This window comes from Dendrobates tinctorius, unplaced genomic scaffold (assembly GCF_039654945.1).
Source record: "Dendrobates tinctorius isolate UK_male_01 unplaced genomic scaffold, ASM3965494v1 ptg000069l, whole genome shotgun sequence".
Lineage (NCBI taxonomy): Eukaryota > Metazoa > Chordata > Amphibia > Anura > Dendrobatidae > Dendrobates > Dendrobates tinctorius.
Window position 1 is genome coordinate 24,308,633 of NW_027361737.1, and position 15,255 is coordinate 24,323,887.

Below are 15,255 nucleotides of genomic sequence, written 5' to 3' on the forward strand. Positions count from 1 at the left end.
GTCTGTCTGTCTGTCTGTCTGTCTGTCTATATCTTTGCACATCTTTAACACCTAAAACCTGTATTGTCTATTCCGCATTGTATTCTGGTACCTGTCACACAGACGGCACACGGATGTCACATGGATGGTTCACACATACACACGGATGGTACACGGATGGTACACGGATGGTACACACGTACATACAGACGGCCAACAGAAAACCACACAGAGTGAAAACGGTCCGTCTCAAGCGTACGTTTTTTTAAGCGGAGTTCTGGCAGAGAAAGAAGCAGTCTTCTCTGATAAGACATATTTCATAGTTGCTTATTTTCCTGTGTATTGTTAATTTAAGAAATACAAATGGAAATGATGGTTACACTTTAAGACTGGGAAACATATGAACAATCGTTTGATTTTCATCCAGAAAACTCAGACAATTTTAATTTGTATTATCATTGGCGTGCTTGGGGATTTAGTTTGTGTTGCCACAGCAGCATGATTTGCGGCTGCTAAACAGCCTGAATACATGTGGGAATGCCTGTTTGTTAGGAAATCCCCACATAGGTTCAGGCTGTCTAGCAGCCTCAAATCATGCAGTTGCAGCGACACATGCTAAATCTCCGAGCACGCCAGAACTACTCAGAGACCACCCGAGTATACTCGCTCATCACTAATTGTCATCCATATTACAATCTGTGTAGCATCCATGTGTCGTTTTATTATGTCCATCTGATTTTATACATCAATATTTTAAAATGTACAAGATCAAATACCGTTTCCTAGGTTAATAATTCCAATGTATCCGCAAAAAATCAGATGCGATATGAATGTTCCGCATGGGTTGGGGTTTTTTTCTCTCTTTTTTGCACACCCATAAAGTTGAATGGGGGAATCTGATCCAATAGTCAGAAGAGAATAGTGCATGATGTGATTTTTGTCACAGGCACACGTGGTCCGTGTGTAAAGACGATAGTCTGAACAGCACTATTGAATAATATTGGTCAGCGTTCTGTCTGATTTTTATTCGGACAGCACGTCATTATTATTTGCTCATCTGAACAAGGCCTTAGACAAACGCTGTCCATATGCGGCACTGGGGACCATGAAGGGTTCATTTCATTTCTTTTAAATATTTTTTCTTTTAAATTCACCATAATTGGAGCTGTGAATATGTCTGGCGAGTCATAGTTGCCATTTTTAAGGGGAAACCTTTCCTTACATGGACTAATACATATGTAGCAATATTGCAAAGTCCCACTGCCTTCCTTTGTAAATTACAGATGAAAACTGTGAGATGAGTTGGTTAGATGTGAAGAATAACACGTTACTAATAATATCAGCTTCATATTCCGATTTTTTTTAAAATGGAAACGCCTGGCTATGTCTTCCATTTTTCCACTCTTTTGCATCTTTGTTGGCTTCACATAAGACATGAATAATTGACATGATGAGCTTCCATCTGCTTGTCTGTAACAATGTGAGCTCCTCACACTTACGGAAGATGTCAAAATCGCCAAGCATTGTTCAAATGTACAGAAAAACAAGGGACTTATGATTTCCATATCTATATCTGGTTATTACATACAGTTGGTCTACAGTTTGCTGTAACATAGGAATCAAGATCGAACTGTTTTTTTTTAATTTTGCAGGAGATGGCGGGAGCATCCGTGAAGGTCGCAGTCAGAGTGCGGCCATTCAACTCACGTGAAATTGGAAAAGATTCAAAATGCATCATCCAGATGTCTGGAAACATAACCAGTAAGTATCTTGTGTATGGGTGTTCTCACTAGGAGGTAGATGAAAAATTATGTTACTCATATTGATATTTCTGGAATTTTTTTTCTACTGTGGCAAATTTTCTACACAGAGGTAAGAAGAACCGTAGTGGACAAGTTTCTTAAAACATTTGAGATTCTAAAGCTGGGAAGCATTTATGCATGCTGTACAAAAGACAGGTGTATGTTAGATGTGGCCCAGAAAATAATGAGGAATTAGGCATAATCTGGAAGAAAAAAAACATTTTCAACATCTTTAGCCTCTTTTACATCACGTTGAGGAGATCCACTCTCCCATACATCTTTTATGATTGAAATGAAGATCTAATCTTAGCACAAGCGAGACTTTTCTTAATAAGGAGAGCTGATCTCTTTGGCGTGATGCTATGCACTAAGGTTTCACAATAAAAATTTGATATATTGGAAGATTTTGGATGCTGCCCCTTTGCTTGTTATTAGATACACTTCTCAACATTAAAATTGCAACACCAGAGGGAAAAGTCTTAGGAGTTTTGGGGATCAGGATGGATAGACATGTTAATGATGTACAAATCATGAAAAAATGGAATCAAATTTTTAAAAACATCTCAATTTGTTAGAAATAAGTATGAGCACTTGCACGTCCTGGTATGATATCGATGAGGTTATGAGCGTCGGACTGGAGCACCTTGGGCCCACCAGAGAAACTCATTCTTGGGGCCCACTATGTACTGTAGCTACATAGAAATAAATACAAGACCACCAATTGTGCAATAAAACACGCTAATATCAGGGTATAATATAAAGTAATTCATGTCTTAATTATGTAGCAGGGGTTGGGGTAGCCCCCTTATAGAATATAAAGTAGCCCCCTCATAGGGTACAATGTAGCCCCCTCATAGTATATAAAGTAGCCCCCTCATATAGTATAATGTAGCCCCCCAATAGAATATAATGCAACCAGCCTCATAGAGTATAATGTAGCCCCCTTAGAGTATAGTGCAACCCCCTCATAAGGTATAATGCAGCCCCCCATAGAATATAATGTAGCCCCCTTATAGGGTATAATGCCACCCCCTTCATATAGTATAATACAGCCCCCCACAGAATATAATGCAGCCCCCCATAGAATATAATGTAGCCCCCTTATAGGGTATAATGCCACCCCCTTCATATAGTATAATACAGCCCCCCACAGAATATAATGCAGCCCCCTCATAAAGTATAATGCAGCCCCTCCATAGAATATAATGCAGCCCCCGTCATATAGTATAATGCAGCCATCCACAGAATATAATGTAGCCACCTCCACAGGGTATCATGCTGCCCCCCCTCATAGGGTATCGTGCTGCCCCCCTCATAGGGTATCATGCTGCCCCATCTCCATAAGAACGAGGGTAGTATAACTCGGTATATATAACATGTGGGGGAATCTAGTATAATTATCAAATACAGTTTTGAACAACATACCACCCACATGTACACCCACGGACTATAATTGACCAGTTGCGATATAAACATAACACAGAGGGGATGATGAATCCAAAATACAACTAGTGGTCATATTAAAATTGCTTTATTAAAGTGGTAAGGCAAGGTACAAACATAACATGCTATAAAGCCATAAAATCAAAACAGCAGATAGGGACACAGAGGCCCATGTTACCAAAACAACACATTGAAGTAATTTTAGGTTACATGGCATTAGTGTATACCATATAATAGAAAGCCTAACAGCTGGTAATACCTGATATAATGCCCATAATATACAAAAGGATGGCCAGGCTAAATGATAGTAAATCCAGGCAACATATATATTATATTATTTACCTGAACGCAATCGCTGCTGGCAAACAAGGGGTCCCTGCTGTGTGCAGTCAGCCTGGCACACAGCAGGTATGCGATGAAGTGACGTCATCGCTCACCCGCTGTGTGTCAGAAGCAGAGTGGAATGATGGGAGAGGGAGCGTTATCTGACGATCTATCTTCCATTATTGCTTTCAACTGTATTAGCATCTGATGCCGATACAGTTGAATGCGGCACTGGGGGGGGGTGCTGACGCCGGGTCCCCCAGACTTACGGTGCCATAACAGCCGCGTGGGCTGAGGGCGCCTGGGGCTGCAGGGGCCCTAGTCTACAGGCCCTGATAGCAGGCAGTGTTAGCTGCAGCTGCGGCAAACACTGCTCGCTATTAAAGTGAAATGAAGTCACTCCTCTCCACGTCCATAGGGGCGTGGGGAAGCGTGAATATTCATTTTCTTTAGCAGTGGGAACAGGCTTTGGCTTCCTGTCACCCGCTGCTGCTCCGCTGGCACCTCCGGCTCCATAGCAGCTGCGTGGTGTGCCACTATTAGCGACACGCCACTGGCTGGAGGCCCCTGGAGCAGTGGGGGCCCTAGGCAGCTGCTGGCCCTGTATGCCAGCAGGTATCAGTGCCTGGGCCCTCCGGAGAATCCTCCTGCTCTCTGGTGGCCCAGGCTGACGATGATAGCATCAAGGTCCACTGCTGGCAGCTCTCTTTGCAAATTGTAGATCAATAATGTACCAAAGGCGCTCGATGGAGGACAAGTCTGGAGACACTGCAGGCCATGGTAGCACATTTAGGCCAAGCAGACTACTCACAGTATCTTGAGCAATATGCACCCTTGTGTTGTCATGTTGAGAAATGGTTCCTAGGACACTAGAGAAATGGCTATACCACTGGTTCCACCACCAAATCAAGGTAATGCCGAGCTATTAGTGTACCTGGAATGAAGACCCCCATACTTTATACCACCACACACCATATTCCGGGAATAGGACTGTTGGGACATTATCTCTTCATGGTGTTGCCCACATTGTCTCCGGACCATTCTACAGCTATGAGTGCATCCAAGACAAAATCTGGACTTATCGCTCAAGATTGTCCTCCATTACAGCCTCCCATCTCCATCTGGAGACCATGTGGATAATGCCATGAAGGGACCTTCATGAGGGAACATCACACATGTTTGGTAGCTGTACTTCTTTAGTCTTCATGCAAGGTACACTAACAGCTTGTTATTAAATTAATTTGGTTGTGGAACCAATGATACAGTCATTTCTCCAAAATATTCCAGGAGCTTTTTTTCAATACAACAATGCCAGGCCGCATGTTACTTGTGCTACTGTGCACAGTCTCAATGGCCAAAATGAGCTACCATGGCCTGGAGAGTCTCCAGACTTGTCTCCCGTCACGTACATCTGGGACAACATTGGTCAAGAATTACAATGGGAGCTGTCCGCAGCAAATCTTGATGATTTGTATGCCCAGTTGCATTCAGCATGGCAGAACATCCCTCCGACATCCATTATTAACCTTATTGATAGCAGACAAAGCATGTAAGTGCTTGTATTTCTGCGTCTAGTGCTCATACTCAATGCTGTCTGGTCGTTTCGTTGACAGCTGTCTCTCATACATGGTGGTGGCCCTGATCTTTATCTCTTCCCAAATGGTTAGTCTTCCTGACAAAATTGGTGGATCTAGCTGATATGCATTTTACTTTTGTGTTGGTGGGAAGGTCTAGCATTGCAGTTTGGAAATTCCTAATTTGTGTATTGTAACCCCCTTAAAACAATTTTAGCAAACGTTTCTAATAAAATTGGACATTTGTACCAAACATACAGTGGGGCAAAAAAGTATTTAGTCAGTCAGCAATAGTGCAAGTTCCACCACTTAAAAAGATGAGAGGCGTCTGTAATTTACATCATAGGTAGACCTCAACTATGGGAGACAAACTGAGAAAAAAAAATCCAGAAAATCACATTGTCTGTTTTTTTTTCATTTTATTTGCATATTATGGTGGAAAATAAGTATTTGGTCAGAAACAAAATTTCATCTCAATACTTTGTGATATATCCTTTGTTGGCAATGACAGAGGTCAAACGTTTTCTGTAAGTCTTCACAAGGTTGCCACACACTGTTGTTGGTATGTTGGCCCATTCCTCCATGCAGATCTCCTCTAGAGCAGTGATGTTTTTGGCTTTTCGCTAGGCAACACGGACTTTCAACTCCCTCCAAAGGTTTTCTATAGGGTTGAGATCTGGAGACTGGCTAGGCCACTCCAGGACCTTGAAATGCTTCTTACGAAGCCACTCCTTCGTTGCCCTGGCGGTGTGCTTTGGATCATTGTCATGTTGAAAGACCCAGCTACGTTTCATATTCAATGCCCTTGCTGATGGAAGGAGGTTTGCACTCAAAATCTCACGATACATGGCCCCATTCATTCTTTCATGTACCCGGATCAGTCGTCCTGGCCCCTTTGCAGAGAAACAGCCCCAAAGCATGATGTTTCCACCACCATGCTTTACAGTAGGTATGGTGTTTGATGGATGCAACTCAGTATTCTTTTTCCTCCAAACACGACAAGTTGTGTTTCTACCAAACAGTTCCAGTTTGGTTTCATCAGACCATAGGACATTCTCCCAAAACTCCTCTGGATCATCCAAATGCTCTCTAGCAAACTTCAGACGGGCCCGGACATGTACAGGCTTAAGCAGTGGGACACGTCTGGCACTGCAGGATCTGAGTCCATGGTGGCGTAGTGTGTTACTTATGGTAGGCCTTGTTACATTGGTCCCAGCTCTCTGCAGTTCATTCACTAGGTCCCCCCGCGTGGTTCTGGGATTTTTGCTCACCGTTCTTGTGATCATTCTGACCCCACGGGGTGGGATTTTGCGTGGAGCACCAGATCGAGGGAGATTATCAGTGGTCTTGTATGTCTTCCATTTTCTAATTATTGCTCCCACAGTTGATTTCTTCACTCCAAGCTGGTTGGCTATTGCAGATTCAGTCTTCCCAGCCTGGTGCAGGGCTACAATTTTGTTTCTGGTGTCCTTTGACAGCTCTTTGGTCTTCACCATAGTGGAGTTTGGAGTCAGACTGTTTGAGGGTGTGCACAGGTGTCTTTTTATACTGATAACAAGTTTAAACAGGTGCCATTACTACAGGTAATGAGTGGAGGAAAGCGGAGACTCTTAAAGAAGAAGTTACAGGTCTGTGAGAGCCAGAAATCTTGATTGCTTGTTTCTGACCAAATACTTATTTTCCACCATAATATGCAAATAAAATGAAAAAAAAACAGACAATGTGATTTTCTGGATTTTTTTTTCTCAGTTTGTCTCCCATAGTTGAGGTCTACCTATGATGTAAATTACAGACGCCTCTCATCTTTTTAAGTGGTGGAACTTGCACTATTGCTGACTGACTAAATACTTTTTTGCCCCACTGTATAAGATGCTTACAGAAAAGTGAAAGTATAACAAGCTAGCATAGGAAATAATATTGTACGTGTTATATATGAGAAATGGATGAGAAAGTTCAACAAGTGTTTGGCCAAAGGGACAATCGATAACATAATTATTCTTTACAATCATTGACTGAAAAATAAAAAAAATTGCCATAAACTTGCCTTTTTGACCATAAAATGCATACTTTAAAACAAAGGGAGAATTATTCCATGTCTGTGTAGTGAGGTTGCTGCTTCCTATTGCTTACAAACCTACAGGAATCACAGGGATTTAAAATGAAAAATAGGAAATGAAGAGAAGAAGCAGAAGCAATGTGATGGAATAGAAAAGTGAATGGATAAGTAGAGCAGTTCCCAATCCATAGTGGCCTTTTTTCTGTTCCTAAATTGCTGGTAATAGAATTAATGAAGCTTAGCAATTTTGCTAATAAAGGATAATAATAATACAGAATCAAATCCATGAATGTTCAAACATTCATTATGCTGCATCGCATAGAATCTACTGGTAATTCTACAGTGTAATATGACCTTATTATCTGCTATTATTTCTAAATTGGCAGCTAGGAACCTGTCAAATCATGTCAATGCCATCTTTTCGTAACTTTATAACCCACTGGTTTATCATCCATTTGTAGTAACTTATGCGGCTGTACCCTGATGGTTGGTGATGTTATTTTTTTCTGCATTGATCCTTCTTTTTCCTGTACCTCTTGGCTCGTTCTTTTGACCCTGATCCATTGTTTTCTGTGGTCTCTCTGGGATTTGGCATGGGTCAGGTCATGCTGACGGAGCACTGTTATCCTGACAGAACAAAGGGAGCCTCTGTGCCCACATAATCCCCTTGTGCTGAGCAGAGGAGGCGAGTGCAGGGCACTCGCCATCAGCTGGTACATGAACACAGAAAGGAAATCTAGTCACTGCTAACTGATCATGACAAAGGGGGTATTCGAGATTCCTCGTAGATCCTATACCTGAATCCGTAACCCCAGCCCCTCTACCTCAACCATCTCATTACCCCCCCCTTATAATAAATAAAGGGTCTATGCCGTCGTTTACCGAAGAACCCTTCGGAAACGAGAGGTGTTGAATGAGCCTAAACTTGTTAGGTTCCTTTTTTGGAACAACACCCAATGGAGAAACTCGCAGATTATCTAACGGAACTGAATCAAAGGGGCCTGCCATCTTACCCAGCGAAACTTCCTTAGATAACTTTTCAGACACCACCTCGGGAAACTGAAGTGCAGATTTCAGATTTTTGGTAGACAATTGAAACTCAACATCAACGCTAGGAATCTTAAAACCATCCCTAAAACCATCCCTTAATAACCACGCTGCAGGCCTATCAGGGTACTCATTTAGAAAGTGCTCCATCTCTTCCAGACGGACCGGAGTCACTCCTTTTTTCAGTACCTTCTGAACCCCGTTTTTTTCCAGATTTGTAGCATTTTGATGCCCCATGACTTCCCCCACACGAGGAACACTCTTGTCTAAACTTACATTTTGTTCCAAATCTGCAGGAACCATCATTAAAGGCGAAGCACAGTCCCTTTTGCATTGACACCGAGTGTCCGGACTGTCCTGGACCCCCGGTGCCCCCTTGAAACCCCTGATAACTTTGTCCCACCCTAGTCGGAACCATCACCCTCATCCACAAAGCTATGTCCTTATGCTCCCAACGAATGCTTGGTCTAACCGCTTTCCTTTGGCGAAACTGTTCATCGTACCGCAACCAACCCTGCCCTCTGTAAACCCTGTACGCTTCTCCAATTGCATCCATATAACAGAATAGGCCTGAACAATTGTCCGGGGCCTTCTCCCCTAACACACTAGCCAGTATCGCGAACGCTTGCAACCAATTCGAAAAGGTTCTGGGAATTAGACGAAATCTCCTCCTATCCTCATCCTCCCTCTTACTGTCTTCCCTTCTCACTCTATCCAGATTGAAACGTTCTAAAGGAAGCAGGGAGAATATCTCAACGTATTCACCCTTCCAAATCTTTTCCTTAACCTCGGGCTTCAGATGCGTACCTAGGGGCCCTCGAAACAAACGTAAACTTCCCCTTTTGCCGCATCGCCGATACGTACGTCTTCATCTTTCTCTTTCTCAGCTACGTTTAACGGTGTAGCCCCTGAACTCTGCACCCCTAACCCCCCGCCGATAGCTGCTGAGTTGCTATCCACCGCTAATGAGCCTGGCAAAGTTGACCCTATTGGTCGACCCTGGCTCCCCGATTCCCTATCACCACCCAGCCAAGCTGACGTTGGAGAAACCCCACCCGGCACATTACTCAAGTCCCAAGACCGAACTAGCTCACGTAGGGTGTGTAAAAAGGACCCAGCCCCCATATTCCCTTCTCCTGCTAAGCCGACATTACCCCTACTATCACGTAAAGACAAAGAAGGGTTAACATTATGCTCAAGAAAAAAGAGGGGGAGAAGCCAGCGCTGCTTGTGGTCAGAACGTAATACCTAAAGTGTGAAAACACACATTGGTTTCTATCTGTATTCAAAAATGAGACATTTAGCAAAAAATTGATCAATTGTTTGAGCTACCCCGCCACGTCAAGGCAGTCTCGTATGGGGAGTCCTACTCTACGTTTTTTATGTTTGCTGTGCCATTGCGGCCTCCTAAATGTATAAAAGCAAGACCTCATTACATGCACACTGTACCTCAAGCATTTCAGAATCGCTCCTATGGCACCAGTGAGGACAAGCGCAGATAAAGGTTAGCCAGGTCCATGCAGACATTTCAGGTCCAACCTCCACACTGCCTGACCAGCACCACAGATAAAGGATGATCCAGGCCCAGATACAGGTGCGTAATCAAATAAAGCCTAGGGCAGGGCAGGGCCGCTGTTAATGTGAACAGCAGCCTAGATCAATCACTAAGAAAACAGAAAGAATAGCGTACATGACCCAGCGCGCACGGCTACAGTGGTGGTCAGCCACAAAACCAATATCAAGAAAAAAGAGGGGGAGAAGCCAGCGCTGCTTGTGGTCAGAACGTAATACCTAAAGTGTGAAAACACACATTGGTTTCTATCTGTATTCAAAAATGAGACATTTAGCAAAAAATTGATCAATTGTTTGAGCTACCCCGCCACGTCAAGGCAGTCTCGTATGGGGAGTCCTACTCTACGTTTTTTATGTTTGCTGTGCCATTGCGGCCTCCTAAATGTATAAAAGCAAGACCTCATTACATGCACACTGTACCTCAAGCATTTCAGAATCGCTCCTATGGCACCAGTGAAGACAAGCGCAGATAAAGGTTAGCCAGGTCCATGCAGACATTTCAGGTCCAACCTCCACACTGCCTGACCAGCACCACAGATAAAGGTTGATCCATTATGCTCAGTATACGCCTCACCTAGCTGCCTGGGTGCTGTGGTCCCAGCAGCCGAAGATCCATGGTCCAGGCGAGAAGAGATCGCACCCGTCCCTGGGCCGATCGTTGGCTCGTTTTGCCGGTCGCTGTCCTCCAACGAATCCTGCCGAGACGCACCCCTCTGCGACGACATCCGGCTTCCTGGACCGAGTTCCGAGGAGCCAGCTAATTGCTGCCCGTTTCCTCTTCTCCACGGAGATGCTTGCCGCTGCTGGATATCCTCCCAGGGACCCCCTGCGCTGCAAAACCCCGCGCTGCCCCAGGCGTCCCTCCCCCCTAAGGCAGCTGGCTGCCGACCGTACCCCTGATCTACTCCAGAGCTGCTGCATCCACCATAGCCTCTCTCCCCTCCCTCTCCCAGGCCAGCCAAATGCTGCCCGTGCTGCTGAGCTCCTATAGAGCTGTCATGTTGCACCTGGTACCGTTCACCTCCCCCCCTTGGACGGCCAAGTGCTGCCTGCCCACTCCAGGCACCCCAGCGTTCCCGTGGTCACTCCAATCCCTGCTAGCCTCCCCCATATGCACAGGGGGCTGCTGACTTCCAACCCCTAAACCCCCCATACTCCCCAAATGGTAACAGCCCCGGAGCTCTCTCCCCCCCGGGGGTTCTGGCAACTGACATGCAGCCGGCGAAGACGTGCTCCCCGCTGTGAGCGGGTGGGCGGAGCTACAACTGCCGCCATGGAGCACCAGAGATCCTGGCCCCCGTTCCCCCGGCACCTCCGGCTGTGTTTGCAGAGCGGTCGCTGCGTCAGCCTGCAGCCCCGCCGCCCCCACGTCCCGGCCATCGGTCTCATTACCTCGGGCGGCCTGTGCTCTCGGCCGGTGGGCGGGGCTACGACTCCTCACTCCTGTGCTGGATCCACGCCGAGAGGCCTGTGCCGCAGGCCCCCACGGACCCGCTGTGTCTCCTCTCCCACGCAGAGCGGGGCCCGTTCCATGGTGAGGCCCCGCCGTACCAGGACCTGGATCCATATTCCCTGCTGTGTCATGAGAAGGAGGGGGAGCCGATACTCCCCCCCCCCCCGTGGCAGGCCCCGCCGACCAGCAGGATTCCTCCCGGTTCTTTGTCTGCGTGCGCCAGCCCTGCAGCTCGCAGCTTGTACCGGAGGGTCCCTGGAGGGCCTCCTAATATGGCGCCGGACCCGAGGGGTGGGCTCAGGACTAAGGCGCACCGGAGGCCTAGATCTCCGTGGCCGACGTTCCTCTAGTTGGGGTTGAGGGGACCCCGCCACCCCTTGGAGCAGATCCTGGACAGAAGACTGCAACCATCCTGCGCCCCGGGAACCCGCGGCATCCCTCAGCATCTGGAGAACGGACTCGATCTCCATAATGACAGGTACCTCAGATTCCTATTGCTGCCAATGTGTACCCAAAATGGTTATCCCTCTAAAATGGCTTCCCCTTTTTATACGAACAGCCCGTGCCCCCTCCCCCCCAACCCATGTGACCGAAACACAACTTAGCCCAGCCCATCCATGCCAGCCCAGAAAATTAACCCCCTATTCAATGTTCTACACACCAACCACCTCCGTATCTACTTCCCTCTCTACCCTGTCATGCCGGCCTCCCTTTTACGGCCTATGGCCTAGTACGGCCTCACTGTTCAGGGAAAGAACACGTTTAGGAATCGGATGGCTGCAGGTTAATAAATTAGAAAGAATTCAGTGGCATAAGCCTATATACAAAGTGATATGGTATTTTCTTTACCTAGTATTAATAATATCTTTACCTCAGAGATGAATCTGTAAGGAGCTAATCCATCAGGTCCCATAGATGCAGTTACAGAAACTAGATGGCTACTCATAAGCCAATTTTACTGCGTGAAACATGAATAATAAAGCCATTTGTTTTCTGATGAAAGAATATAGGAGCTGTTAAGTCATTCGTTTTCATCTATTATCCATGAAGTAGAGGACAGTTACAGGATTTTAATTTACTGCAATAAATGAAAACCCTTGGGTTATGTTAGTGGGTCGCCCTCCCAGGGCTGTGGGGTACTCGGTACCGGTCCGGTGTCAGGGGGATGTGTCACAGCAGCGGTGACCCGGTCCGTGGCCCTGGGCGCCCAAATCAATGGTGGTTTTTAATGTAGTTTATATGGATAGTTCGTGACGCCACCTGTGGTGTTCGGCAAGTATGATGTTAGGCCGACGCTGCATGCAGATCCGCTGGGACTGATGGTATAGTGCAGCAATGGTGTAAAAGCTCCCCACAGGTGAAGCTGTAGTCCCAGGGCAGTGTAGATGTGGTTGGCACGGGGATGTAGCAGTGCCGACAGGGTAGGAAGCAGACAAGACACAGCGGGGTGCAATTTCTGTACCTTTACTTGATAACTGCAGTCCAGGGTCCTGATTACAGATGGAAATGGAGCAGGCTAGCCTGGAAGCAACTCAAGGATTCTCTCTCACAGACGGGCTGTGCAGTCTCCTTCCTAGCGCATGTGGTGTGAAGCACTCCAGTCCTTAGTTACTCTGGAGTTCCTCCTGTCAGATGTTCCTAGAACTCTACTTGCACGGCAGACAGCTGTAGCCTATCTCTGGGACTCCTCTCTCTCTGAATCCCGGCTCGCTATCCGTTTTGCTGTTGTGCCTCAAGTCTTAGATGGGAGTAGGACATTTACAGCCTCCTACTCCTCTGGTGTCTGTGGCAGGACCGTTAGTATCCGTACCACCGTGGAGACCAGGCTCCAGTTCTTGCGCTCTCAAGCTGAGGGAGCTCGCCTTCTGCAGCTCGACCTCCAGCTTCTCTCTCCACGTCTGCATATTTCACCCTCCACAGACTAACTAACTATTTCTTTCTCCTTGCCCACAGAGAGCACTCCTCCCCTTAATCCTGGTTCAGAGTTCCCCCTGCTGGCCTGGAGTGGATCTGTGTTGCATGTAAGGATTGACTGTGAGAGAGACCCATCATTGCTTCCAAGCCTGGCATTACCCTCCCCTGGAGGAAGGCAAAGCCACTGTGGCGACCATACTCCTGGGGGCGCCACATTCCCCCCTAGTGAAAGTCAGCACTCCTGGGCTGAACAAAAGAAAACATATAAACCATTCAACAATAATAACTGTACAAGATTGAAAAAGGTAAAAATGTACAAAAACCAAGTGTTTCCAAAAATGGTCCTATGATGATAAGTCCAGCATCAATGTCCATGGTCCATGGTCCATTCCTGGGCAAATGGTAACTATTTATAAAGAAAGTTTTTGACCACACACAAGTCCTGTGGTTCAGTGTCCATAAAAGTTAAAAGGGAACTCTTACAGGTTACCTGTAGGCACAAAAGCTTGAAAAACAGTTACATATTTACATTTCAACAGTTTCAACATTTACATTTACTTTATATGCGGAACCTAACTGGTAGTATTCCCTGTGTGGTACGAGTAGATCTGCGTAACACTGGTGCTGTAGTGGCCCTTGTCTGGTTCTAACTATCGGTGTAGTGTGTGAGGTACTGGGTACACTACTGGGGATCCTACCTGGCACAGGGGTACGTGATTGTCTGAGAACTCTTGGACTCACCAGGGGCACAACAGGTTCACCACTGGCAGGGCGAGGGTTCTCTGGCTCCACTGATGGTGTGGCTTCTGCTACCTGATTTTCCTGATCCTCTCGAGTCACGTCCTCCTGTGCTTCCACTTGGGGAAATAACAACACTGGTACCACTATTGCATCATTAATTCTAGTCCAATTCGCAGGGAATTCCCCAAGTACTGTGCTGACCTTCTCTTCTGCCTCTACGGGTTGGAGGTTATCTGATTCTTCTGCTCTTTCTATCAACTGGTCAGGGCATAACTTCAAATGATCCCTGGATACCGCTGCTGAGGTCTCTCCTCCATCTTTACTAACAAGGCTTACTTTAGTATTATCACAGTTTGAGGGCAGAATGGTATAAGGTTCAGACTCCCATTGATCATCCAGCTTGTGCAACCTCCTCTTCCTTTTGAGGACTTGTTCTACCGGCGAAAAGGGTACAGCAGGTGCATTCTGATTGTAAAACTTCTCCTGCTTTTGTCTTGCCTGGGCCAGACTCTTCTCCACACACTCCAGTACTCTTCTGTACTGCTGCTGCCTCTCCTGGTCCCAGTCAGCATCTGGTGATGTGGTTTCCGGCGTGAGGACTCCCATGTCCAAATCCACAGGCAGCCTACCCGGTCTTGCTCTCATCAGGTATGCTGGTGTACAGTTGGTAGAGTTCACTGGAATATGGTTGTAGAGGTCTACCAGATCTGGCAACTTCTCAGGCCACAGATTCCTCTCCTCCAAGGGCAATGTCTTCAGTAGGTCAATCACTACCTGGTTCATCTTCTCGCACATGCCATTGGTCTGTGGGTGATAAGGTGTTGTCCGGATCTTCTTACAACCATACAAGTTGCAGAACTCATGGAACACTTCTGCCTCGAAAGCTGGACCTTGATCTGTGAGTACTCTTTCAGGATACCCATGTGGCCTACAGAAGTGCTGTTGGAAGGCTCTGGCTGCTTTCCTGGCAGTTAGATCTTTGACAGGCACAACTACCAGGAATCTTGAGTAGTCCACAATGGTAAGAGCACAGATGTAGCCCGACCGGCTTGGAACCAGCTTCACATGGTCCAGGGCTACCAACTCGAGGGGCTGTTTGGTGATGATTGGTTGCAGGGGAGCTCTCTGGCTGTCTCGATCCTTTCTGCGCAGGTTACATTGTCCACACTCCCGGCACCACCTCTCAATGGCTTTCCTCATACCAGCCCAGTAGAACCTCTCCCGGAGCAATACTTCCAACTTCTTCCATCCGAAGTGTCCAGCTCCATTGTGGTATGCTTCCAGGACCATTGATGCCTCTCTCTTTGGGACTATTACCTGCCAGACCAGTTCATGTGTGTGGGCATTGAT

The 15,255-nt window shown here is 46.5% G+C and overlaps 1 protein-coding gene across 5 annotated transcripts in view; it reads left to right on the plus strand.

The window, feature by feature from the left end:
- Nucleotides 1–15,255, plus strand: part of KIF1A (kinesin family member 1A) — a 233,028-nt gene that overhangs the window by 59,427 nt on the left and 158,346 nt on the right. For all 5 annotated transcript variants that reach the window (XM_073581223.1, XM_073581219.1, XM_073581220.1 and 2 more), the window contains exon 2: nt 1,632–1,740. In XM_073581223.1, the coding sequence (XP_073437324.1) occupies nt 1,635–1,740 (106 nt within the window). In that variant the 5' untranslated portion in view covers nt 1,632–1,634. The remainder of the gene's footprint in view (nt 1–1,631; nt 1,741–15,255) is intronic.